Source organism: Artibeus jamaicensis, unplaced genomic scaffold (genome assembly GCF_021234435.1).
Source record: "Artibeus jamaicensis isolate MK-2021 breed Jamaican fruit bat unplaced genomic scaffold, CSHL_Jam_final contig_332, whole genome shotgun sequence".
Lineage (NCBI taxonomy): Eukaryota > Metazoa > Chordata > Mammalia > Chiroptera > Phyllostomidae > Artibeus > Artibeus jamaicensis.
The window spans coordinates 31149206-31175374 of NW_026521788.1; the positions used below are offsets into that span (position 1 = coordinate 31149206).

At 48.1% G+C, this 26169-nt stretch overlaps 1 protein-coding gene across 4 annotated transcripts; it reads left to right on the forward strand.

Moving 5' to 3' along the window:
* The first annotated feature begins 1768 nt into the window (after nucleotides 1-1768).
* On the forward strand, nucleotides 1769-24570 carry PRXL2A (peroxiredoxin like 2A). Of its 4 annotated transcripts, none has more exons than XM_037147922.2 (6): nucleotides 1769-1935; nucleotides 14902-15064; nucleotides 16748-16839; nucleotides 20138-20278; nucleotides 20926-21090; nucleotides 23822-24570. In XM_037147922.2, exons 2-6 carry the CDS (start codon nucleotides 14920-14922, stop codon nucleotides 23933-23935), a joined length of 657 nt encoding a protein of 218 aa, XP_037003817.1. In that variant the 5' UTR covers nucleotides 1769-1935; nucleotides 14902-14919; the 3' UTR covers nucleotides 23936-24570. The 4 variants fall into 4 exon arrangements, with proteins under 4 accessions (XP_037003817.1, XP_037003813.1, XP_037003814.1 ...); XM_037147918.2 differs by having other exon boundaries at nucleotides 1852-1935; nucleotides 14885-15064; XM_037147919.2 differs by lacking the exon at nucleotides 1769-1935 and adding an exon at nucleotides 9172-9255 and having other exon boundaries at nucleotides 14885-15064.
* Nucleotides 24571-26169: the final 1599 nt, after the last annotated feature.

Sequence of the window (26169 nt, forward strand, 5' to 3'; positions counted from 1 at the left end):
AGTCCAGAGCTTTGGAATATTACAGAGGTGAAAATATAATCATGACTTTTTGAATTTTGTAATTATATCACAGCCGAAATCTCAGGAATCCTTCTACCCCAGCATTCTGCTACCCCTGACCCCTGAATTGTTTTGTCATTGACGTCAGTCTCTGGGGATCCATACCCAAAGGAAATAACTTCCTGTTTTGTTCTAAGTGGCAGTTCTTCCCTGCAACCTTCCTCACTGTTTACCAACCTTTTTATTTCAGGATAGAGAGATTGAGCCTTGTCCTCTTCCTTTCACGAGGTAAGGAGGAAGGACAGGGGACTGAGAGAGGTCCTCTTCATCGGGGTCCCCAACCCCCCGGGTGGCCATGGACTAGTACTAGTCTGTGGCCTGTTAGGAACTGGGTCACACAGCAGAAGGTGAGCAGTGGGCAGCAGTCAGTGAAGCTTCACTGGCATGGCTGCCTGAATGAACTCTGCCTCCTGCCCCCCTCCCCCACATCAGTCCCTGGTGCCCAAAATTTGGGGAACATTGCTCTGAGTCTAAAGGGTAAATTGCCTTCTTATGACTGTGCCCATATTATATCAAATTATCAATATACCAAACACCTTTGGGCCTTCCGATCAAATACCTACCTGGTGCTGTAAGAAGCCTGCATGATCACTCAAGCTTAACCCTCTCACCCATAATCTATAAACAACCTCTGTCTCACCATACTTCCGAGTACATCTGCGTGCTGGCCTTAGGCCAGGCTCTGGGGTCCCAAATGTGAAGCAAAGGATCTCACAGTCTGGTTATGGAGAGACCTCTTGAATAGACTCTATAGTTCCGTAAATTTAAAAGGAACCTGGAGACCAAGTGGGAGTTCAGGGGGTAGATCAGGGAAGCCTTTGGACTTGTACACCAGTAGGCGGTTCCCAGGAAGAGTGGGAGAAGGGCTTTGCAGACAGATGGCCGGCCACCTCTGAGCAGTGGAGGCGTCGGCCCTGCTCTGCCACTTCACTGTACACTGCCCTATGACTGATCAATGTGTTGTCCCAGTGATATCTTAAGTATTGTATTATGAACCAGTTCTACCTATTTCCGAAAAGGTGTTCTCTCAATCACTTATTTTTATAAAACAGTGTGGACACAATATATGAGTAAATTATGGATGAATGGTTGGATGGGTGGGGCCAAACTAGACCACGTTACTCAAAATCTGAGAGGAGTGGACAACATCCCAGGAGCCAGTGCTCCTGACCGTCCCTCACCATCATCGGCTCATTGACTAACATTTTCGAGATTAAAGAGAAGGTGGGATTGGGTCAGAGGCTGACAATTCTGAAGCCATTCCTAAACATCGAGTGCATTGGTCCTAAGGATTCTTCCTACCGATAACCCCTGCCCCGCCCCCACCAAAAAAAGACATCAACAAACTGCTCTGAGGACTGAAAGGTAGCCGTCTTTAGCTGCAGGACAGGTGTGTCCAGATCCAATTAGGCGAGTCCTTTTGCTCCAAAAGGGGCCTCTAAAGCTAAGAATCAGAAGTCTAGGGTCACCACTCGAGAAGGACTGAACGAAGCTAGAGCAGTGAGAACCAGGGACCCCATTTGAACTATCCTCAGGTCCTTAGGGCCTCGGAGAGACCGGAGAGACCGTATCACCTCCAGCGGCGCCAGCGGCAGCGCCAAAGAACCGCGGTGGGCACTGAGCCAGAGCCCCTCCTACCGGGCGGGGTGGGGGGGCGCAGGTCACGTGGGAGTGACGCGGCTCCCGGCCGTGGCGAGTCTGCGCAGGCGCTGGGTCCACCCACGTACCCATGGGGCTGGAGAGAGTTTGGTGCTCCTTCCCCTCGCGTCAGGCAGCAGAGAACGCGGGCGGGAGGGAAGCACAGCCTGGACGTGTTACACTCAGGGCTCAGCGAGGCACGTGACCTCCGCGAAGGCTGGCTCCGCCTCCGCGCAGGTGAGGAAACTGAGGCAAAGCCGGTCGGCCGTGCGCGGATTGATTGGCTGCGGGTTTATTTTGTCCGCCGTCGGGCGGGTCCACAGTGGAGAGAGGAAGCCCCTTCTGAACCGCGTAGGGCGCTGCCGCACCTGCCGGGTGCCGGGGGAGGCTCCAACCTGTTCCAGGGGACGACGCCCCCTCTTGGCTCCGCGGCGCTGGTCCGCCCGCCCCAGTGCGCTGCGGTCAGTGGAAAAACCCCGAGTTTGGGGTCCGAGACCCGGACCTGGGACCGGCGCCTCTGACTTGCAAGGAACCTCCGTGTGTCTGCCCCGCCACCAGGCTTTGAGTAAGGCAGGTGGCACTGACATCCCTGAATTTCCGAGACAAAGAACTGAGCAAAGGGCTTTGCCTTGGCGCGTCGGTCCTGCGGGGCCGAGACCGGGATGGGTCTGCGGGGCTGCCAGGGGTTCTCGAGCAGAGCCGCCTGGAGGTGAGCGGGTGTAGCCTGAGGGACCTGGTGACCTCTACTCTGTATTTGCATAGCGTCCTGTGTTTTATGGGCCCACGGTATCTAGCTTTTTCAGAACCTCATAGGCACCTGTTTGCCTTCCTCTGAAAAGGTTAAAAATTGCCACAATTGGAAAGAGCCCAAGTATACATTTTAAAACACCAGGCCGAAGTCTGGGAATGAAAAGCTAAACAAGGCAGCAATCCTCAAGTTTCTTGTAGGGGCCGCGAGGTGAGGGAGATGAAAAAGATGGTTAAGACCTAGTCTGAAAGGGACAGTGGGGATGCACACCCGTAGTGTCCAAAAGCCAAACTGGGTCGGGCCCATCTGATTCTGAGCCTCTTTTCTTTACCACACCATGCTCTTTCCACAGCTCAATTACCTAGACCTCAGTTTAGTTACTCTTGGTTGTTTTTTTTTAAAATTTTAATGTGTTTTCCTTTGATCTTGGCAGATGAATAAAAAAGGTGAATTATTATTTAGGGTTTATTTTGAAAAGCAGTGTCCAAGAGCCAGCCCGTGTAGTCTTGGATGCTCCTGCTCTGGCCCAGCCTTGGAGACAGAATTGGGATTGAAAATGTGAACCCTCGACTCCTTGAAACTTGTCCAGTCATCAGAAACCCTTCGTTTTGTGTACAAACAACAGTTTAGGGGCAGTTGTTGACTAATCTAGAAAGTACTAAGAATTACACCTCACATAGATGTCACTCTTTGAAAGGTAGCTTGCAAAGCACCACCTATGGTTTTAATCCTTTGGTTCTTGCCCGTTGTCAGGAGGCTGTACAAACGAGGGGCAGACGGGCAGATATTTGGGAGGGTAGGCTCTGTAGCTTCAGGATCACTGATCAGAGGACAGGACCTCTCCTAACCCCCACATTCCTCCCTCACCCACGGCAGTGTCTCAGAGTTTCTCAGTAGCTTATTATGTCCCCTTATTCTGATTTCAGCATCTGTTCAGGAATCAGCACAGGTTCATCTGAGAGGCAGGCTGGGCCAGAGCTAGGCAGCTCATTGCAAATGGCTACTTCTATGATACTTAATGATGGGTGGGAGGGAGCACATCCCTAGTGCTTTTGGGGCCCTGGGTGTCTGTCACCAGGCTGCTTAACTGGCATTTTCAAGCCTGTGTTGTTGTTAAGAATTGACGGGACCTTTGTTACTGTGGGTCAGAGAGATGCATAATGGCTTCTTAGCTGAGAATGGACAAAGTGACCTTAATGAAAACATTTGGCTTTGGATTATACAAAGAATTGGGTTTAGAAAAGGCTGGTGCTCTCTAGCCACCGGATTCCCAGACCCTGTTCAGGAGCAGTTTTGCTTTCAGCCTTCTTCAGGCCAGTGAGTAGACTTCAGAACCTGTAGGCCTGCCCACCTTCCTGAGCCCCGGTCTTCCACACTGTTCTAGCCTCTGCAGGCGTATTCAGTGCAGGATAAATAGTCATAGGCTAGGAGCTGGGGGTCCCTGCACAGTCATGGACCAGCCCTCACCCATGTGACCCCAAACTAGCCAGCTCCTTCTCTTTGTCTTAGTTTCCTTACTTACTCAGTTGAAGAAGGGGCTGAACTAGAGCTCTAAGGGTAGGAGAGGGGAACAGAGCAGAGCAAAGAAGGGAGATGAGGCCCCCTTTCGAGGCTTGTTCACTGAGGGCCGAGGAGAGGAGGCCCATGTGCACCTACAGTTACCTCTGTTTCCCTCAACACCCCTTTCTTCCTTCTGCCCTGGCTGTACCTCAGCCAGCTCATTCTGAGGAGGGAGGATTCCCTGGGTAGGGCTGAACTGGACAGGTGTACCCTCAGTTTCAGAATATAATGCTGTCTATATTTGTATTAGGCATGAATTATCCACCCAGTGATGGTGCTTGGTGCTTTGTTTTGTTTTGTTTTAATTATATTTTATTATGCTATTACAGTTGTCCTGATTTTCCCTTTTTGCCCTTCTGCACTCAGTGCTCCCTGCTCCCTGAGCAGGCAGTGCCACCACCATTGTTCATGTCCACGGGTCATGCATATAGGTTCTTTGGCTACTCCATTTCCTATACTGTTCTTTACATCCCAATGGCTGTTCTGTAAGTACCTATTTGTACTTTTTAATCCCCTCCCCTCTTCACCCATTATCCCCCTCCGTGTTCCCATTGGCAACCTTCCAGTAACTAACTTCTTTTCTCTTGCTTTTAAGAGTCTCTCTTTATGCTTAACTAACTTTGATATGCCATCCATATGACTTCTCTAAGATGTATTGCCCATCCGGTCTGCAAATTTCACTCCATCTGGAATGACTTCTAACAGAATACTTGGCTATGAAATCCTTTGTTATCCTGTAGTGCTACTGTGTAATATGGTGTAAATTGTGATGATACCTCTCCACTCCCCTTCTCTTGCTCCTCCTCTCATTCTCTCTTTCCCATCACCCGCCCCTCCTATTCTTGTCCAGTATGGCATTTTTATCCCCTGATTATTTACCAGAAACTAACAGCAGACAAGTTCTTTTCAGTGTATTCCTTTAACTCACCTAATTCTTATCACTCTATAAAATGTTTAGCTTTTTATCCAGTATCAGTAAAGTAATAAAAGAAAATTAAAAAAAAAAAAAAGAGTCTCTCTTTAGCTTTAACCTTTTGCCTTTGAATAATGATGTGTCTTGGAGTGGGCCTCATTGCATCCATCATAATTGGGACTTTTGCACTTCCTTCACCAGATTAGGGAAGTTTTCTTTCACTGTTTTTTCATATAGATTTCCAATTTATTGCTCTTTCTCTTCTCCTTCTGGAACCCCTATGAGGCAAATGTTGGACTTCTTAAAGTTGTCCCAGAGGCTGTTTACACTGTCCTCATTGTTTTTGGATTCTTTTTCTTCTTGTTCCTGTGTGGTGGTTCTTTTGCGTCCATGTGTTCCAAATCATTGATTTGATTCTCAGCTTCATGCACTCTACTGTTCTTTCCCTGTAAATTGTTCTTCAATTAGTGTGTCCTACGTTTCTGGCTGGGACTTTTGTATGCTGAGACCTATGCTGAGGTCCTCACTGAGTTTGTTGAGCATCCTTATAAACAGTGTTTTCAGCTGTGCATCTGATTGCTCATCTCCATTTCATTTAGCTTTTTTTGGGGGGGGGTGGAGTTTTGACCTGTTTTTTCCTTTAAGCCATGTTTCTTTGTCACATTGTTTTGTCAGCCTCCCTGTGTTTGTTTCTGTGTATTAGGTAGAACTTCTTTGACTCTGTGTCTTTTTAGTGTGGGCTGATATCATAGGTGTCCTCTAGGACCCTGTGGCACAGCCTCCCCATCACCCAAGCTGGGTACTCAAGTTGCACCCTTCATGTGGGCTGAGTACAGCCTCCCCTTGCAGTTGAGCCTTGGCTGGTGTTGGCAGACCAATGGGAGGGATTTACCCAGGCCAGTCAGCTGCAAGGACTGGCTGTGAACACTGACCACCAACCTCTGCCCTCCATGGAGGATCAGCTGTGCAGGGGCAGGTTGGTGGGACTCCAGCCGGGTCTGTAGCTGCCCATGAGGTTTCCAGGGTGGTGCAGGCCAAGGTCAGTCCCCACCTGTGTTTTGCCTGGAGCACCCTGCCTGAGCTGTAAAGCCATGTGAGATGGCTGCTTCTTGTGCTGGGCTTGGAGATGCCCAGGTGAAGCCAAGCTGTGACTCTAATCTGGCTGCTACTTGGGCTCACTGAAGCCAGCTGTTGCTCGTTCGATAGGCTTTAGGAGCCAAGACCAGCCATTCTTGTGGAGAAACAGCTTGGGTGAGCCCTTAAGTTGGGTGAGATAGAGTCTCTGTGGATCTCCATGGTGGGTCACACAGTGTTAGCCAGGTTGATGGAGTCTCAGATGTGGCACCAGCCTACCATCTTTTAGCTCAGCAAATGGAAAAGGGCCTCTGCTCACTTGATGCCACATTTCAGTCTCTCCCTGGTGCCCTTCATTCTGCCACCCCAGTGCTGGAGCTCGGAGGAAGGGAGTCTGAGTAGGTGAGGCTGTGTTTGGGTTGCCCAGGAGGAAATGCTTAGGGCTCCAACAGTCTCCTCCACTAACTCAATCCCTACTGGTTTCCACAGTCAGAAGTTGTGGGGATGCATCTTCCTAGCATTGGAATCTTAGGCTGGGAGCCTAGTGTGGGTCTGGGACTCCTCACTCCTAAGATATCCCTCCTGAATTTTTTTTAAAAAGATTTTATTTATTTATTTTTGGAGAGAAGGGAAGGGAGGTAGAAAGAAAGAGATACATCAATGTGTGGTTGCTTTGAGCGTCCCCTACTGGTTACTTGTCCCACAACACAGGGATGTGCCCTGACTGGGAATTGAACCGGAGACCTTTTGGTTGCAGGCTGGTGCTCAATCCACTGAGCCACACCAGCCAGGGCATCCCTCCTGAGTTTTTATCTGCATTGGTCTGGGGCCAGCCTGTTCCACATTGGTGTCCATGCCTGCGCCCCTGCTACCAGTCTGGATGGATGTGGTTTCTTCAATTCTGTAGTTGTCAGACTTCCATTCAACTCAATTTCTGATGTTCCTGAGTGATGGTTGTTCTATATTTTTATTGTAGTTTTGATGTAGTTGTGTGAAGAGGTGAGCCATGTCTGCATATATCGCCATCTTGACCAGAAAGTCCTCCAATTATATTTTTGGTACTTTGTTTTATTAAGACTTTATCAGTTCCTGTGCATAGACGGTCCCTTGAACAGGCAGGAGTTAGGCCTGGGGAAACGGAGTGAGAATACATACCCAACAAGACAGTAGTAGTAGCAGGTGTTCCCATAGCTTTCTGGATGTCAGACCCCTGGAGTTGCAGTCATGTGGTACTTCAGTGTCTTTGGATGTCAGAACTGAGATAACCTCATAGGTTTGCTAGTTCCTTCCTCTGTGTGTACAGATGAGAGACCCAGGCCCAGAGTGCCTTTATAGCCTATGTTGGATTGCCCTGCCAGTGAGCAGTTGAGCTAGGACCTAACCTAAATTTACCTAAACCCTCCCAGGCTGGTGTGGCTCAGTGGATTGCTTGCTGGCCTGTGAACCAAAGGGTCGCCTGTTCAATTCCCTGTCAAAGCACATGCTTGGATTATGGGCCAGGTCCCTGGTGGGGGACACGCGAGAGGCACCCACAGATCAATGTTTCTCTCCCTGTCTTTCTCCCTCCCTTCCCCTTTCTCTAAAAATAAACAAAATCTTAAAAAGACTAATTTACCTAAACCCCTGGCTTGAGTATTTTCTTCAAGATCATTGCCAGCGCCAAAATTTGGTTACTACAAATTTGTTTCAGCTCTGCCTCACTGTGGAGTTTAAAGAGTAAAATTTAAATCATGTCATTAGACATTTAATGCCTGCTAATTACCAGGACTTCTGTTAAGGGCTGGAGATGCAGAAATGAATAAGACAGTGGTCCTTGCCCTCATATCAGTCCACCATATTGTGTAGACAGACATATTAAGAACTCAAATACACTAAGTCCATTTGCTTATGCAGTGTGCCAAGGTATGTGTGTGTTTGCATATGCATGCACACCATATAATCAGAGATGAGGAAGCAGTCAGTTGTTCAGGCTTTCCAGAAAGGCTTTGGGGAGAAAGTGTGACTTGCTCTGGGCCTTTACCTAGTTGGCATGGATGGGAAGTGTGTTCTGGGTAAAGGAAGCAACAGGTGCAACAGTGTGGAGCCTAACAAAACCTGTTCTAGTCCTTCCACATTGAGTGATCTGGCATGGCCATGAAGGTGGCAGGGATGAGGCCGAATGGTGGGCTGAAGTTAAACTGTGAAGGGCTCCATCAACACACTGAGGGGTTCATGGTGGGAGTCCAAGAGCAGGGGAAAGAGGCAATCAGGTCAGTGTGTTACAGTCACACTGGCTACAGCGTGGAGAACTAGTTGTAGAGGACCTGACTAGAGCTAACCCAAGCTCAGCTGTGTGTTACTGAAATGGGCCAGGTACAGAGTAATAGAGGCCTGGGCACAGACAGCAGCAGTGAGGTTAAGAAGCGGGTGAGTGGCAAACACATTTTCCTGACTGATTGGATGTGGGCAAAAAGGGTAAAGGAAGTAAGTGAGTCTCCATTTCTGGCTTGAGCAGTTTGCTAAATGTTGTGTCATTCCCTGAGATAGGGAACTCGAGAAGAGAAACTGACTTTAGAGGGGGTCACTTATGGACATAATGCAACAAAGATAACCTACAGAGCACACAAGTGGAAACTGAGTCAGGACAGCAATAGAACCTGGAAGTCAATTCCAAGGTGGTGAATGAAGTGCTGGAAGTTGGGGAAGTTGCCTAGGAAGGGAGTGTGGGTTGCAAGGAGCCACTTAAATTGGCAGAAAACAAAGGGAAGGCAAATGAGGTAAAGAACAGATAGCAGGTGAAGGGCCTCAGTTGTGCCAGCTGACTTCCTGGGTGTGGGTGAAGAATGGGACAAGGTTTAGGCTGCACAGCAGCCACAGAGAAAGAGAAATCTCCCTTTGATTTTAGTTATTGTGGCACATGGGCTGAAGGGCTTCACTTCATTAGACTACACCAGATAGCAGAGAGGGAGTCTGTTGGCACTTGACAAATGTTATCACTTGCATGACTGCCGATGACTCAAACTTTACTCAACTTTCTGAAGGGCTGGGGGCCTTGGCAGCTGTCCATTTGGATATTTTTCTGGAAATTGACTATTGGCAGCTGCTGGAGTCCCAGGGTTGCTGGGTGACCTGGTCCTGCCCTTAAAGTGAATGAGCTTCAGGCCATAGGCAGGACTCTGGAGCTCCACCCTCAGCCCCTCCCTTGCCGCCTGTGCCTTATTCCTGTCTGCTCACTCACTGGGTTAGCCTCTCTTAGCAGAAGGAGTGCGGACACTTTTGAATGGTGAGTGCTTTGTTCCAAGATTTGAACTGCCTAAGGTTGGGGATGAGGGATGATATTTCGGGCAGGGAAGATACCTGTGAAGCTCTGGGCTGCAGGGAAGAAACACTCTGTAAATTGAAATGGGGAGGAGAGGGTAGAGTTATGATGAAGAACCAAGAATGTTCAGACTCCAAAGTGAGCTGATTTTGATAGAGTCACAGGATTTGTCACTGGGGTGCTTTAGGAGCCTTAGCATTCACCTTGGCCAACCGCATCATTTCTGAGTTGAGGAAAATGAGGGGGAGGGGTTGGTGGTGAGAGAGCTCTGGTGGTGGAAGCAGTCTAGCTTCACCGAGGGACCCCAGCTGGGTCTCCTCCCTCAGCACCATGCTCTTCCCGACCAGAGCTACCAGTCTGAGCTGCCACAGCTGCTGTTAGTTAGGGGTCTTATCATGCGTCACCTTCTTGTGTGGGAGAGGACAGACCCGATAAGTCCCACAGTGGAGAGCTGAATACTGTGGCTGTCAGGCGGGGACAACTGGTCTGTAAACAACCTTGCTACTCTCTTCCAGAGAAACTGACCCTTTCCTTAAGCAAAGGGTATGAAAGGCAGGGAAGAGAAGGGACATCTGTCATATGGTAAATTTCCTTTAGAGTAAACATGGTTTGACTATTTGATGACAGGAAAAATGAGTTGATCTTTTAAAATTCTCTTTAAGATGAAGGGGATGGTACCCCTAGATCTCCAGAAACCCACAGATGAATGTGGGAGTTGGCAAAGTATGACAGTAGAAAGACCAAAAGCTCTGGAGTCCTGGTGATCGAGGTCCAGGTAGCAAACTGCTGCCTGCTGGCTTTGCCACCCTGGGGAAGGTATTGAATTTCTCTGAATTTCAGTGTTGTCAGCTATGAAACAGAGTAATTTCTGCATCATCAGACTGTTCAGTGAATGAAAGGAGACCATGCATGTTAGTGACACTAAGTTAATGCTGGCCTTCCTCTATTTCTAGTTAGTAGCCTTAGAGACCCATGTGAAACACATTATTCTGTTAGATGGTAAAGGTCCCTTTTTCCATTCTCTCTATTTTTTCAAATTATATTTTATTGATTATGCTATTCCAGTTGTCCTGATTTTTCCACTTGGCCTTCCCCCACCCAGCATGACCCACTTCCTTAGGGAATCCTCCACCACTGTTCATGTCCACGGGTCATGCATATAGGTTCTTTGGCTACTCCATTTCCTATACTGTTCTTTACATCCCAATGGCTGTTCTGTAAGTACCTATTTGTACTTTTTAATCCCCTCCCCTCTTCACCCATTATCCCCCTCCGTGTTCCCATCTGGCAACCTTCCAGTGACTAACTCCTTTTCTCTTGCTTTTAAGAGTCTCTCTTTAGCTTTAACCTTTTGCCTTTGAATAATGATGTGTCTTGGAGTGGGCCTCATTGCATCCATCATAATTGGGACTCTGCACTTCCTTCACCAGATTAGGGAAGTTTTCTTTCACTGTTTTTTCATATAGATTTCCAATTTATTGCTCTTTCTCTTCTCCTTCTGGAACCCCTATGAGGCAAATGTTGGACTTCTTAAAGTTGTCCCAGAGGCTGTTTACACTGTCCTCATTGTTTTGGGATTCTTTTTCTTGTTCTTCCTGTGTGGTTGTTCTTTTGTGTCCATGTGTTCCAAATCATTGATTTGATTCTCAGCTTCATGCACTCTCCTGTTCTTTCCCTGTAAATTGTTCTTCAATTAGTGTGTTCTACGTTTCTGGCTGGGACTTTTGTATGCTGAGACCGATGCTGAGGTCCTCACTGAGTTTGTTGAGCATCCTTATAAACAGTGTTTTCAGCTGTGCATCTGATTGCTCATCTCCATTTCATTTAGCTTTTTTTGGGGGGGTGGAGTTTTGACCGGTTTTTTCCTTTAAGCCATGTTTCTTTGTCACGTTGTTTTGTCAGCCTCCCTGTGTTTGTTTCTGTGTATTAGGTAGAACTTCTTTGACTCTGTGTCTTTTTAGTGTGGGCTAATATCATAGGTGTCCTCTAGGACCCTGTGGCACAGCCTCCCCATCACCCAAGCTGGGTACTCAAGTTGCACCCTTCATGTGGGCTGAGTACAGCCTCCCCTTGCAGTTGAGCCTTGGTGTTGGCAGATCAATGGGAGGGATTTACCCAGGCCAGTCAGCTGCAAGGACTGGCTGTGAACACTGACCACCAACCTCTGCCCTCCATGGAGGATCAGCTGTGCAGGGGCAGGTTGGTGGGACTCCAGCCGGGTCTGTAGCTGCCCATGGGGTGCGTTGGCCCAGAGGTTTCCAGGGTGGTGCAAGCCAAGGTTAGTCCCCACCCATGTTTTGCCTGGGGCACCCTGCCTGAGCTGTAAAGCCATGTGAGATGGCTGCTTCTTGTGCTGGGCTTGGGGATGCCCAGGTGAAGCCCAGCTGTGACTCTAATCTGGCTGCTACTTGGGCTCACTGAAGCCAGCTGTTGCTTGTTTGGTAGGCTTTAGGAGCCAAGACCAGCCATTCTTGTGGAGAAACAGCTTGGGTGAGCCCTTAAGTTGGGTGAGATAGAGTCTCTATGGATCTCCATGGTGGGTCACACAGTGTTAGCCAGGTTGATGGAGTCTCAGATGTGGCACCAGCCTACCAGCTCTGTGGAGGGAGGGCTTGGTTCAGCAAAGGGACAATGGCCTTTGCTCACCCTGATTGCAGACACTTCAGTCTCTCCTTGTATACCACCGGTGCCCTTGAGGCTGCCCCCATTTCAGTGCTAGAGCTCAGAGGGAGTGGGTTTGGGTAGGTGAGTCCATGTGTGAGTTTTCCAAGAGGAACTGCTTAGGGCTCTAACAGTTTCCTCCACCAACTCAATACCCACTGATGTGCACAGCCAGAAGTTGTGGGGACTTATCTTCCTGGCACTGGATTCTGGGCTGGGAACCTGGTGTGTGTGTGGGTCTGGGACTTCTGGCTCCCAAGATATCCCTCCTGAATTTTTATTCACAGGGGTCTGGGGCCATACTTTTCCACGTTGGTGTTCGTACCTGCACCCCTGCTACTAGTCTGGATGGATGTGGTTTCTTCAATTCTATAGTTGTCAGACTTCCATTCAACTCAATTTCTGATGTTCCTGAGTGATGGTTATTCTATATTTTAGTTGTAATTTTGTTGTGATTGTGTATAGAGGTGAGCCATGTCTGCCTACATCACCATTGTTACCTGAATCATCATCCTTTTTGTTATTGTAGGTGGAAATAGATGTAATTCAGGGTCTAGAGTCAGCTCTTGCTGTGCAGCAGGTTCCAGTGGTACCTCCTTTAAGACTTGCCAGATGGGAATTGCTTTGTAGCTCACAGGGCTTTAGCTGAGGGGCTGGACCTACATAATTTCTAGGTGTTTCCCAAGTCAATTTTCACTGCTTTCCACTGGCAGAGGAGCCGCTGCTAGAGGCCCAAGTACATGGAGAGGCCCAACTGTCATCTCCAGTGCTACAAGGGCTAAGGAGGAGGTCCACACGCTGCTCAAACTTTCTGGATCACATCCAGAGGTGGAGGTGGGATGCTAAACATTGCTCCTGGAGCCCATGTCTTATACTCCACCTCTTGAACTTGAGGTAGGACCTGTGGGACATGGAAGTTTGCATTTTCAGAGCGCCTTCACTGCTGACATCCACCCCCAGCCAGCCTGCTGCTTCCCAGGTTTATTCAGCCTGGGCCTACACAGCTCTTCCATCCTGTACTCTGGGTCCTACCTCAGCTCCAAAGACACTTCCTTCTGGGTTCTTCTGTGTCTGCCTGGAGCAGATGTAACAGTTCTCAGGCCTGCTCTACCATAGCCCCATGTTCATACCTTTCCCAAGGTGCCTTACCTTTCCTCTTGAATTCCTGTTATCCTTGTACTAGGCTTGTCTCTCCTGAGGATTATATATCATTTAGTTTTATATTTGACTAAATTGCCATTTATTAGACAGATCCCTGTTGAATAAATATTTGGAAATAAATGTTGAGTTTGTTTGAGACTGATTCCCTTCTACTCTTGAGCAAACAGGCTAAATGCTTGTTGAGGGAGCTTGTTGATGTTTGCCTCTAAGAATAGCTGTGGTGTGTTGGAAGGCTGTGGAGCTGACTTTTAGGGTCACTGGACTTCCTGAAGTGCACTGATGTGTTTCAGGAGTTGAAGCAGTGCCTTTTGTAGGGTAGATGTAAGCTGGCTTTTGAGTACTGATGTAGAAATGTTATCAGGTCTGTAATCAGAGACTGTGCCATGTGCTCCTGAATCATACACACGTGTCAGAAATCCAGGGATGTTTTGGAAGTGTGTAAAGGTACAGCTGTTGTTCCAGACACTGGGGAATCTCTTGTTTACAGCAAGCAGGTGAGAGCTGTGATTTTCCTCCAAATTGTTTTATGCACTGTAATCCAATCATGTGTCACTTTTCTGCGTAAAAGAGTTGGAAGCCAGCCCATGGGAGGTTCTTTCCTGCTTGGCCCAAGGACTTCGGTCTTCCACAAGTTGTCATCTTCCTCATTCAATTCTCCTGAATTAATTTCAGCACACATTTATGGAGAGCCTGCTGTATACCAAACAAGTACCGCGCTAGGCACAGGAGGTTCAGGGGTAAACTGAGGGACAGTCAAAGAAGAGAGTACTGGCAGATAGGTCCAAATCTCGTGTTGAGCACATTAGACAGATCCCCATGCAATGCAGTCACAGTACCAGGGTCGGGGTGAACAAACACCCTTGGGCTGGGAGTGGGAATAGGCAGAGCATCCAGGAAGACTTCTTGAAGAGGTGCCGGGGTCTTCAAGAATAGACGAATGGGGTAAGGCATTTCCAAGCAGAGGTGTGGAGATGTGTTCCCATCTTTGGCCGTCACCGTCACTGCCCTCCTGCAGTGAGCTGAGGCAACAGAAGTCAGGGCCTTGAGGGCCTTGCTTTCCAAGGCCAGCTTCCCCGGGGCCAACCAAACACAAAAATCCTGAATTCTTTGCCCCAAGACAGTGCTTCTCATATGTTAATGTGCATGTAAATCGCTTGCCCGATCTGATTAAAATCCAGTTTATGATTCCTCAGTTCTGAGATAAAGCTTGAGATTCTGCATTTCTACATGATGCCAATGCTGCCAGTCCATGAGACCACATTTTGAGTGGCGAGGTTATAAGAAACTTCTCCCAGCTTGAGTTCCTCACATCAGAGATGCCATAGCAGCATACCCTCCCCCAGTACACACACTGGGCTTCCCCTTTCTTCCCCTTCCCTAATATACAGAGATGCCAAATTCTCTTTAAACACTGTTTTCATTTGGTCATTCCCACCCCTACCCAGATGAGCACCCCAGAACTGGGGGGCTACAGCCTTGGGCATGGGCAAGGGAAAAGCAAGAGAAGCGCCTGAGAGGGCTGTCATTTCTCTGTCATCACTCTTGACTCACTGGTGAGCTCCTGGAGGCAGGAGCCTCCTGGTGTCTGTTGCATCCATCCTTTGTCGTGGCGGGTGCTCAGCAGCCCTTGTCCAGTCCCATCTCTGCTGCTCCCGCTCCCCTTGCTCTGGCCTCCTGGTGGCTGCCCAGCCGGAGCCTTGCACTTTGAGAGATCAGATTCCAGCCGTCTTGTGAGAACAGTAACGTTGTCTTCCTTCCTCTCAATCTCCAGAAATGTCTTTCCTCCAGGATCCAAGTTTCTTCACCATGGGGATGTGGTCGATTGGTGCGGGGGCTCTGGGGGCTGCTGCCCTGGCACTGGTGCTGGCCAACACGGACATGTTTCTGTCTAAGCCGCAGCAAGCAACCCTGGAGTATCTGGAAGAAATAAACCTGAAAACACTGGAGAAGGGTAAGCAGTGACCCTTCTGGTCTCAGTACTTTTCCAGGGCACTGGGATGCAGGCTTACTTAACTTTTTTTCTTTGTAAAATAACTTTTTTTTAAATTGAAAATAATATAACAATATTAGGAAAATGTAATGCTTTTAAAATGAGTGATAATTCTGTTATCCTAATAATAATCATTTTAATTTTTGCACATTTTGCATATTATTATATATTTGTGATCTGAGTATATATTTTACAGCTTAGCTTTTTCTTACTAAAATCATTTTTCATTTTCTGTTTCTCTAACTATAATGATAATTGCTCCAAAATATTTAGTAATATTGTACCACTGCTTACTAAACCAATCATTCCAGAGTGTGTTCTGAAGAATTTGGGCTTCTAGATCTTCAGAAAATAGGAGCTCCCAAGTCAAAAAGTTTGAGGAACACCATGTGTCCAATTCCGTGTTCCTGATGTGCAGCACAGGGATTTCTCATTGAAAGGAGGTGTCCGGGTTGTTACTGGTACAGGCATGGCCAGCCCCCACCTGTGGTGCATGCGGCTGCAGCACATGGGGGACCATGAGGTGGCACTTGTAGAACAGACCTGCCTGTCTCCCTCTTCTTGGGGAGCCCCTGGGAGTCCCTAGAGGACAGCTGAGAGCCACACGTTTCTGTGGGTGAGCTCCACTGCCTTACTGCTCTTGGCACTGGATCTGAGGGGATTTCTGTCACGCTGATAGTGTGAGTATAGTTGATGTGTGAATTGGGTAAAAGTGGGGGCTCACTGACTGGGAGATCTCTAGGTTGGCCCCTCAAATGGAGGCTGTTGTCATCTGTTCAGTAAATGAGGAAGTTTGTCAACAGAAGGCAGGGACCGTGACTGATTTACGATGTAGGTCACCTTTCTAAGGGACTAAGAAGCCCTGCAGAGAGAACTGTTGTGCTTTGTGTAAGCCAGGGATTCCCAGTCTCATCCCCTGCCCCGACCCCCCAATTTTAGTATAACATCCCACAGGGACATGGAATCCTCTGAAAAATGTTAATAAGGTTTCATACTTACCAACCCCTCACTAACTTTGTGTCATCAGACACTGTGGTGAGCACTTACACATCCATCTGTTAATACTCCCTGCAGCCTAGTGCTAAACATCTGCATTTACAAATGAAGAAACTGAGGTTCAGGGGGGAGTCACACCATGTCCAAAGTCACACAGCTAGCTGCAGACTCACTCTGTCCCGGGAACTGGGCTTGGCTGCAACTGCAGTGCTACCCACACATTTCCTCATTGGGTGTCCTCTCCCCTCCCCTGTGGATAATGCTGTCGTTAACGTGCTTAGGGTAAGTTTTTTGTTTTGTTTTTTGCTGTTGTTGACTTAATACCTTTGAATACTTTTTTAAGAGTTGGGGTTTTCTCAGCCGCATTCTTCCAGAAATGTTTTAGTTTGGGTTATTCACATGGGCAAATAGATTTTTTTGGAGGAGAGACATTTTGGGTATATATATGATAGGATCCGCACACTATATCGATTTTCCTCAGAGGGTGACTATTTCCTCTCTGTGTCTCCTGCTTGCTTTTCCCACATGTGAAATGCCTGTCCAGGTCCTCTGGTAGGCCTGGCGCCATCGATGAACTGCTGAGAGGGCGGGGTGGGGCGGGGCAGGGATGGGCAGAGATGATACCGAATACCCTTTTTTTCTCCCCAGAACCAAGGACTTTCAAAGCAAAGGAGCTCTGGGAAAAGAATGGAGCTGTGATTATGGCTGTGCGGAGGCCAGGCTGTTTTCTCTGTCGAGAGGTGAGTACCTTTGAAGAACTGGTCAGAGAAAAGGATCTTAGCAAGTGGGGGGCCAGCATAGTCCCAGCCTGGGTCAACGATCTGTGGCCCACGTTAGCCTTTGATCAGCACTGGTCCATTTTTTTATTTGCTCTAAGTATTTCTTTGACTTACTCTGTTTCTGTTCACTTAATTACTCACCATGTCCTGGGGTTAGCAATATACTTCACTCTCCTCTGTTACTCTCAAACCCTTGCACTCCTGAAATATTTGTGTCCTGGACTGTCTTCCTGTTGAATCAAGGACGGGGACTGGGTCCCATTCCGTGTTCCTGATGCTCAGCACAGGGATTTGCTCATTGAAAGGAGGTGTCTGGGTTGTTACTGGTACAGGCATGGCCAGCCCCCACCTGCCATGCATCTGTGGCACATGGGGGACCACGAGGTTGCACTTGTAGAACAGACCTGCCTGTCTCTCTCTTCTTGGTGAGTCCCTAGAGTCACTGGTAGACAGTCAAGAGCCACACATTTGCACGGGTGAGCTCCATTGCCTCACTGTGCTCCTGGTATTGAATCTGTAGCTTGGGGAGGTTTTAGTCATGCTGATAGTGTGGGTACAGTTGGCATGAGAGTTTGGTGAAAGTTGGGGCCCACTGACTGGGCAGTCTCCAGGTTGGCCCCTCAGAAGGAAGCCATCATTGTCTGCTCAGTAAGTGAGGAAGTTGTCAAGGGAAGGCAAGGTCCAGCCTTGTCACTTCACAGATAGGTAAACTGAGGGCCAGAGTGGTTTGGTCACAGAAGTCAGTCAGTGGCAGAAGATCCAGGTTCTGCGATCACTGACCTGCCTGGGGGAGAACCAGAAATGACAGTCCTACTCTTGAGACAACTGTGCTTCTCAAGTAGTGGCCTTGGCCCCATGCAAGTCGTCATCCTCATCCCTCTTGTTGTCCTCCTAACCCTGAAGAATTTCTTTCAGCCTTGCAGATCTCTCCCTAGCTTGTGTGGTTGGGCTGGCAAAGAAGCGACTTGGTGACATGATGCCCTGCTGTACCTTGCATTCAGGGCACTATTGTGCCCGCTACTTCATTTGTTCCTCACCATATTCCTGGAAAATAAAGTTTGTTGTTAGTCACATTGTACAGAGGAGGAAACTGAGGTGCAGAGGTTGTGGCCAAGTCACACTGCTGCGGGGAGGTTATTAATTTTCTGTTCCTGCTGTCACAAACTCAGTGGCTTTAAACAATACAAATTTATTATCTTACAGTTCTAGAGGTCAGAATTCGGAAATGGGTCTCTTGAGCATTTCTCCTGGAGGGTGTAGGAGACACGGTTTCCTTGCTTCTTCCAGCTGTAGAGGCACGTGCAGGCCTTGGCTCGCAGCCCGGTCCTCCATATGTAAAGCCAGGAGTGGCTGGTCAAGTCTTTCTCACGATGCAGGACCGTGACACTGACGTTCCACTCTCCTCTTCCACATTTAAGGATCCTTGTGATTCCACATGGGAACCACCTAGGTAATGCAGGATAATCTCCTTTAAGTTCAGCAGACTGGCAACCTAAATTTCATCTGCTGCCTTAATTCCCCCCCAGCCTTGTAAAGACACATATTCACAGGTTTCCTGGATCAGGATACAGACCTCCTCAGAGGGTGTTATTCTGCCTGCCGCAGTTGAAGGTCAGAGCTTTTGATTCTGAGTCTGTGATACCTCGGAATACCAACATGGAGGCCAGTTGTGACTTGATTTCTCAAGCCAGTTAAACCCAAAAGGTTCCAAGAGCAACTGCTCTGTGTAGTTACAACTTACTTCCTGTGCTCTGGTCTCTGCCCTGGCAAAGCATTTTGCAGAAACTTATGTGTCTAAGAGCATGGTCGGAAGGCAGTCTGAGCTATTTTGAGTGGACTGTGGAGGACGCATGTGACTGTCCACTTCATGGATTTGTCCAGTGACACACTCAGAGTAAAGAGCCCAGGAAAAGTGAGTTACACCTTCATTTCACACACAGGTGGCCTTTGGCCACATCAAGCCTGTAGTCCTCTCTGCTCTAGGGCCAACTTTGCCACTCACCAAAGCTCTTGACGAAAGCATTGTAATGAATCCTGCTTTGCTAGCCATCCCTTTTTGTTTTATTCTAGAAAATAATTAAAAACTAATGTAGTTGCTATATAACAAACAATGTGTGCATTGGAGGCAAGTGGATGGCATTTGAAAGGATTTCCTGCTATTTCTTTATTTTGACACCAAATATGAAAAAGGAATTTGTTCTTAACTTCAAAGCCTTACCATGCACAGGCAGCTTCATTTAGTCGTCCAGTGTGCAGTTCATGCAGTGGGTGTCCAGGACGTCTGCACTTCTCAGCTCAGCTGCTTTCTCCTCATTGTCCACCTTCACCTTCAGATGTCCCCCCCCCCTTGCCTTCTGTATATTCAGCCGTGAGCCCGGCACTGAAGGATACGAGAAATGGGAGACGTAGTTTCTAACTAGGAGACACACTTAGGGACGTAGGACACAATGTTCAGCAATGATAACACAGACTCAGTACAGAAAAAGTCACCAAGCAGAAAAGATTGGATATGCACAGAGAATCAGAGCTTTACTCTAGGCTGGACTAGCGACAGAGAACAGTTTAGAATAGAGATCCCTTCCTGGAGGGTGGGGTTTGAGCTAGAGAAAGAAGGTTATTGAAGTGAGGGGAAGCTAGCCGAGCAAAGGTATGGGGGCAGCTCTCCCCATGGCCTGCATGGAGGTCGTCCCATAGGCCCGTGTGCTTTTCTGGCCTCTGCAGGGAAGGGCTAGTTACAGGGTGTCCAATCCATGGCCCACCACAAAGTCGTAAATTTAAACCCTTCTTTTGCTCATCAGTTTTCATTAGTGTTTGTGTATTTAACGTGTGGCCCAGGGCAGCTCTTCTTCCATTGTGGCCCAGACTTGCCAAGAGGTCGGGTACCCCTGGTAGAAGAGTTAGACGAGAAGCATCATAGCTAGAAGTAGAGCCTCATGTTTGAGTGCCACCTCTTAGTTATTGGATGCTCCCTGGGCAGTGGCTAGGACAGCCACAACAGGAGCCCAACCTCTGCTTCCCACCAAGGAGAACACAAGAAGCCTGTGCTGAGGATGGGACTGATACCCTATACCGAGGCCTAGTGCCCAGCTGGGACAGTGTTAGGCTGGGCTACACAAGCCTTAATTGTTTCTGGCATTTTATTGTCTTTGTTCTTCTCCATTCAGTGCCAGCCATGCACTGGGCCTGTGGGACACGGGGTGTTGGCTGGCCACAGATCCACAGATGTGTGCGCCCCTGACCTGTTTCCTGTTTTCTGCAGGAAGCTGCAGAACTGTCCTCCCTGAAGCCCAAGTTGGATGAGCTGGGTGTTCCTCTCTACGCAGTGGTGAAGGAGCAGATCAAGACTGAAGTGGAGGACTTCCAGCCTTATTTCAGGGGAAAAATCTTCCTGGATGAAAAGGTACAGGTGCCGTGAGCCTGTCAGACACAGACTGGTGGAGATTGTGCTTAGGTGTAGAGAGTTTGGTACCTTATGGTGAGTCTGACCTCTAAAGCACCCCTTCAGCTGCCCTGACCTTCCGGCAGCCTTCCCGGCCCTCTGAACTTAGCTTGATTGCACACTGAAAAGCTGTCCTTTTAGGTATTAGTTGAACCCTTCCTGAATTGTCACTTGGGAATGGGAGCCTAGGATGTAGCTGGAACTGCATTGGGTTTTCCCCACCGTGCAGGTGGAGGCCCAGCACAAGCCCTGCCCCTTAATTTATTGCAGTCGTATTTCTTTCTCCTCTGCTCTCACCACTGCAGAATGTTGGACTGTAATCACCCTGTCTGGCACGAGAACCCTGTCTGTCTCTAGCAGCAGGTCAGGGTCAGAGCTGAAGGCTTCCTGGGTCGGGCCTGCCTTCAGGTCGGCAGCTGTTTCCTTTGGCAGTTGAGAGAGCCCCTGGGTGGGGCTGGGTAGAGCCCCTGGGTGGAGTCCCTTGTGGGAAGGACACGGGCCAGCAGGCTTTGGGTCTTTGTCTGAAAATCAGTGCCCTGTTGGGAACCTTTCCCCCCGGGGGAGGCAGGCGCACAGCCTACTCATGGGGTCTGTCCTCACTGCTGCAGAAAATGTTCTACGGCCCCCAAAGGCGGAAGATGATGTTCATGGGATTTGTCCGGCTGGGTGTCTGGAACAACTTCTTCCGGGCCCGGAACGGAGGCTTCTCTGGAAACCTGGAAGGCGAAGGCTTCATCCTCGGGGGCGTTTTTGTGCTGGGATCAGGAAAGCAGGTAAACTCCTAGTGTTCACATGTGGGTCTGTGGTCGTCGGTGTCTGTGAGTGTGAGCACGAGACCCCAGTGGGGAGTGACTTTCCCTACTCAGTCTCCCAGTCTTCCTTCCAGAAAGCCAGGGAACAGGAGGGAGGGAACGGGAGAGAAGTTGTCATTCATCACACATCTCACTCTTCACAGTAGCGTTATGAGGTTGTCACAGTTTTGCCAGCCAGGTGAGTGCCGCACCCAGGACCACAACTCATCAGCGGCCCTGCTGGGGCCCGAACCCAGCTGTTCTGATGTCAAGTTCTGTTTTCTGTGCTTGAACGAAAACATGACTTTTTTTCTGTCAAGAATGGACTTCTTTGTAGTGTTCCCAGGTCATCAAGGGTGGACAGTAGAGAAAAGTGAAGGGAAAAGAATTTAAAATAGGCCAAGTTAGGGAAAGGAGCAAGGAGATGTGGGGAGATGGATCTTTTCATTGTGGGGGTCCTGGTTTCAGAGCTGCCCCTGGAGGGGTAACAGACTTCTCATTGCATGGGCTGTCTTGGGCCCTGGCTATGAGCATCCAGGGTAACTTGGGCCTATGGGAAGGTGTGGGGAGGTGAGGACTCTGTGGGCCCAGGGGGTAGGTGGGTGGGTGCTCCCTGTCAGACCATGGGCAGCCATGAGCCATGGCGGTTCCCCTGCACTGGAGGGCAGTGCCAGCAGCAGCCAGGAAGACGCAGGGCAGGGATGGGGTAAAGCAGATGCAGCCTCGAGGACCTGGCAGGGGGACCCAAGACTGGGTTCTTGACTTCTGGCCTGTTCTCTGACATTCTTAGCATGACACGAACACTTGGCTTCATCTGTGAAAAGACGGGGTTGTCTGCAGAGGTGGATCTCACTGTTAACATTGATAATTACAGAGTACTCTTCCTAGTTTAGGAGGAATAAAAGCTAATGGGAATAGAAATTTAAACTTTATTTCTAATCTCTTCCTGTAAAGCTGCTATTAGTGATCTGTATTAGAATCGAGCATGAATTGGTGTCTGATTGAACGTAAACCTATTTGCTGACTTTCTGCAAAATATCAAAGTGTCATAGTGGTAGCTTCTGCTGGTGCTCCTATACGTGATCTCTTGTCTTCTTCACAGCCAGTCTGGGGTGTTGGGTATTTTTATTCCCATCTCCATGTATGGAAGTGGGCCTAGACATTTGAAAAACAGGGAAAAATACACAGCTAGTAAGTGGAAATGAAACTCAGGAACTCAGATCTGTCCTACTGCAGAAACCCTGCCCTTCCCTCACCCATAGCCGCTCTTTAGGAATGGTTCCCAGAGACCCCTTTCAGATGCACTTGCACTTGGGCAGGCCACGTGCTTATAGGATCACTCAGCGTCATCCCACTCTGTCACTCTGGGGTTCCTTCCTCCTCCCTATCCCTGCCTTTCCTCAGCCTCCAGGGCAGGGCTTGGTGCACCTGCCAGCCTACTCTTGCCTGGAGTGACTCAGCTGGTGCTTACGGGCTCTCCAAGCCTGGCAGGCAAGCCTTGGTATTGTTAGGTGTGGTGCTTGGCTTTGCTGGTGCTCCCTGGAGCTCCCTGGAGCTCCTGCCTTCTTCCTTCCTCCCGGAAGGCCGACTGGCTGGCAGAGCTTCGGGACCGGCCTCCATGTTTCTTGGAAGCAGTTTTTGTGGTCCCGCTGTGCCAAGTGCCATGCAGTGGGGATTTCCTTTGTACTGATCTTTAAAGCATAATTACTTTAATGAAGTAATGTGTTTTCCACATAAATAAATTGAAAACGAAACAGTAGAAAATAGGGAGCGCTGTTCTCTATAAGCTCAGCCACCACGGACAACCTGTTAGAACAGAGCTAAGCCGAGAGGCCTCTTGTTTTCAAAACACAGTCAGTATCTTACCAAGCTAGATTTTTTTCATTTTACAGTATATTATGAACATATTCCCATGTCACTTATACTCTTCCTCAGGATTTTTATTGTCTGGATACTGCCTCATTGGGCAAGGCAGTACAGCTTCCTGACCAGCTTCCCTGTGGTCACCACAGTGTGGTGGGATTTTCTGTTTTATTTAAAGTACTTATAAATAATGGCATAGCAACAGCTGGTTTTTTTTTTTTTAATTTGAGATGCATTCTCAGATGTCATGGGCCAGAGAACTCTTTAACAAGGATTTCTTGATTTTGATCATGAACACGTTTTATCTTTCTTAACACTACATAATACTTTGGGGGTGTCCTGCGTCTTTGGGCATTTTTCATCATAGTATCAGAGGTACGGGGCTCCCAGCTTCTTAGGAAAACTTAAGTGAAGAGAGGGTCTCCCTTTTCAGATGGTCGTTCAACCCCTGCCAAAGGCTGACATCTGAGCTCCATGCCTGCACCCTCAGGCTCATTCAGTTCCCTTTGCCCGGGAAGGCTCTTTCACCTCGCCTCGACTTGTAGGCGTGCTGGTCGCCTCTCCTGCTGTGAAGCCTTCCCGGATCGCCCGATTAAATTTGATTACTCCTGACTTCCTGCTCCCCCCAAAAGCTGCTCGTACAGTCCAAAGATTATGGTGTAGCTGTCCCCTGATCTCCCTTCCCCAAAAGACTAAACTCCTCGAGGGAAGTGCCAGGCCCGATTCTGGTCTCTGCCTCCTGCTGCCTGAGGACAGGGCCTAACAGGCTGAGGACAGCTGCTGCTCAGTATCGGTCCCCTGACCCAGTGACTCAGAATGAGGATTGATGTTCCCTCCCTTTCCCTTGCAGGGCGTTCTTCTTGAGCACCGAGAAAAAGAATTTGGAGATAAAGTAAACCCACTTTCTGTTCTGGAAGCTGCTAAAAAGATCAAACCACAGACTTCAGCCTCAGAGAAAAAGTGATTGTCTGAAACTGCCCCGCTCCAGGAGACTGAGGGGCACTCACCTGTGTTCTTCCGATGTTTGTACTCGTGTCTCTGAAGATTTGGAAACCCACTCATGCCGTAGTCTCAGTGTAGATCGTTAAGGTATTTTAATACTTACTCTGTGTAGGCTCAGTAAGATAAAGTAGCCCCCAAAGAAGACTGGTAAAAATCTAAGAAGTGAGTAAGGGATGTTACAGCTAAATCTGGAAAATAGGAGGCTTAGAGTTGACTGGTGTACCTCATTACAAACGTACATAGTGTTTGAGGTTCTGTTATTTGAAATAAGTTTAATTTTCCTGTCTTTAAAAATCTAAGAAAAGTTGATGGTTGACTAGAAGATTAAGGATATAAGGTTTTTTGCTCATGTATTGTATGTTAATGATTTACTGCATAGTGTTGAAGTAATACTTACATAAAGGAATTGATGTGCTTTGATGTGCTTTGGATGACTAATAAAGATAGACTATAAAATTAAATCTATTTTTGTTCTTCTGACCTCAGGTTTGTTTTTCTAGAAGAAATGGTCATCTGGCTCTAATAAAAGTATGCATTAGAAATTGCCTGTAATACAAGTTTTTCTGGTAAAGCTAACAATAAAAATATTTACCATAATGATGGTTGACTTTAAATCATCTGTGCCAAAGACACTGACTGTGAGAAATCCTTGTTCTCCGTGCATATGGGGTGAGGCGGCTGGTCAAGGACTAAGACGGTGACTGGGTTTGGCTTCCTGTGTGCGCAGGTCTGGAAGGGGCTGGGCTTCTGCAGACCGGAGGGAGTAGTGTTCAGTGCTCGAACTGGGTCGCTCCAGTGGCTGTGACCCCTGAGACTCCACTGACAGGATGACTCAGATGAGAATTCTTCGTTCCTGGAAGACACTTGACCCTGAAATGGCTGAAGAAGAGTGGCCCCTATAAGGACATTGCAGCAATGGATGCATAAAGAGAAACCTTATATTGATTTTCTTCACCAGCTGTTTTACTCCTGATTAGTATGTGATCATGGAAAACCATGCTGAGTCATGAGATGGGTTTAAGTTCTAGTTTAACCGTGTGACTTCAAGCAAAGCTCTGGCCCTCAGCTCTCTCACTAGTAAAATGAGCATTATAATTCCTGTCTTCACTCAGGTCTGTTTATTAGACGTCACTGAGGGAATGATAGATAATATAAAACAGTGCTTCTCAAGCTTTAATGTACATGCAGGTCACCTGAGGATCTTGTTCAGACAGAGACTGTTAAAGAACAACTAATGCAGACACTAGTTAAAGGCAGTGGAGACACATTTTACTCAGTAGTGAGTGCAGTAGAGGAGAGGCCTCCCTACAGAACCGGGCTCTGTGCAGAGGTGACTGGAGTTTCAAAGGGAGAGGAAGGAGCAGTGCGGGCAAAGGCACAGGGGCTTGAACAGAGTCAAGGTGGTGGAAAATTACAAAGAGCAGGCTGGGGCTTTGGCCAGTGTGATTAGGCTATCTGTGTCTGCTAACTGGCTGACTTACCACTTAGGCTTCTTCCCTCCCACGGGGGACAGGGAGATGGAGCTTTATCTGTCCTGGAGATTCTGTTTCAAAGGCAAGGAAGGCTCCCAGGTCCTTGAGAAAAAAAGACACTGGGTTTTCAGGAGATAAAAACTTACACAACTCAAAAAGAAAAGGATTTACAATTGTAAGAGTTCTTTGTTTGTTTTTGTTTTTAAGTGAATGCTCTTAAGAAAAGGGAGGTCAGGGGCCTACAGTCAGGTCTTTGGCTTGAACCATCTAAAATCTTTTGCCAGGCTTGAGCTTTGGGGGTGGGGGGGGGTGACTCATGGAGGGCTGGGTCTTCCCAGGGGAACAGCCTTGAGCTGCTGGGAGCTGTCCTAGCATTTGTTCAAGTCCTGTAGTGTAGGAGGTGGGAAAAATCACTTGTGCTGAAACTTTCACAGTTCTCAAGACTGGAGAGTCTGCATTTCTAACAGGCTTCAGAGGATGTTGACAGTCTACTGGTCTAAGACCCACACTTTGAGAAGCAAGAATTTCAGTGACACTACAGATCAAAGACAGTATCTATCTGTGGGCTTTGGGTTTAAAGCTTCAGCAAGTCTCTGGTAAGCATTAGCAGATGCCGTTTTCTTTATTTGGTAAACAAATTGAAAACCCACAATAATGCAAACTACTGAAAGAATGCAAGAAAGACCCCTTGATGGAAAAAAAAAGCTAAAGGTTCTCAATTTGG

Bases quoted from the DNA above. Each gene is read 5' to 3' on its own strand.
- PRXL2A (XM_037147918.2), top strand. From the start codon at position 14,887: ATGTCTTTCCTCCAGGATCCAAGTTTCTTCACCATGGGGATGTGGTCG. The intron at 16,840-20,137 runs GTGAGTACCTTT...TGTTTTCTGCAG, and splicing joins GCTGTTTTCTCTGTCGAGAG to GAAGCTGCAGAACTGTCCTC. The intron at 21,091-23,821 runs GTAAACTCCTAG...TTTCCCTTGCAG, and splicing joins TGCTGGGATCAGGAAAGCAG to GGCGTTCTTCTTGAGCACCG.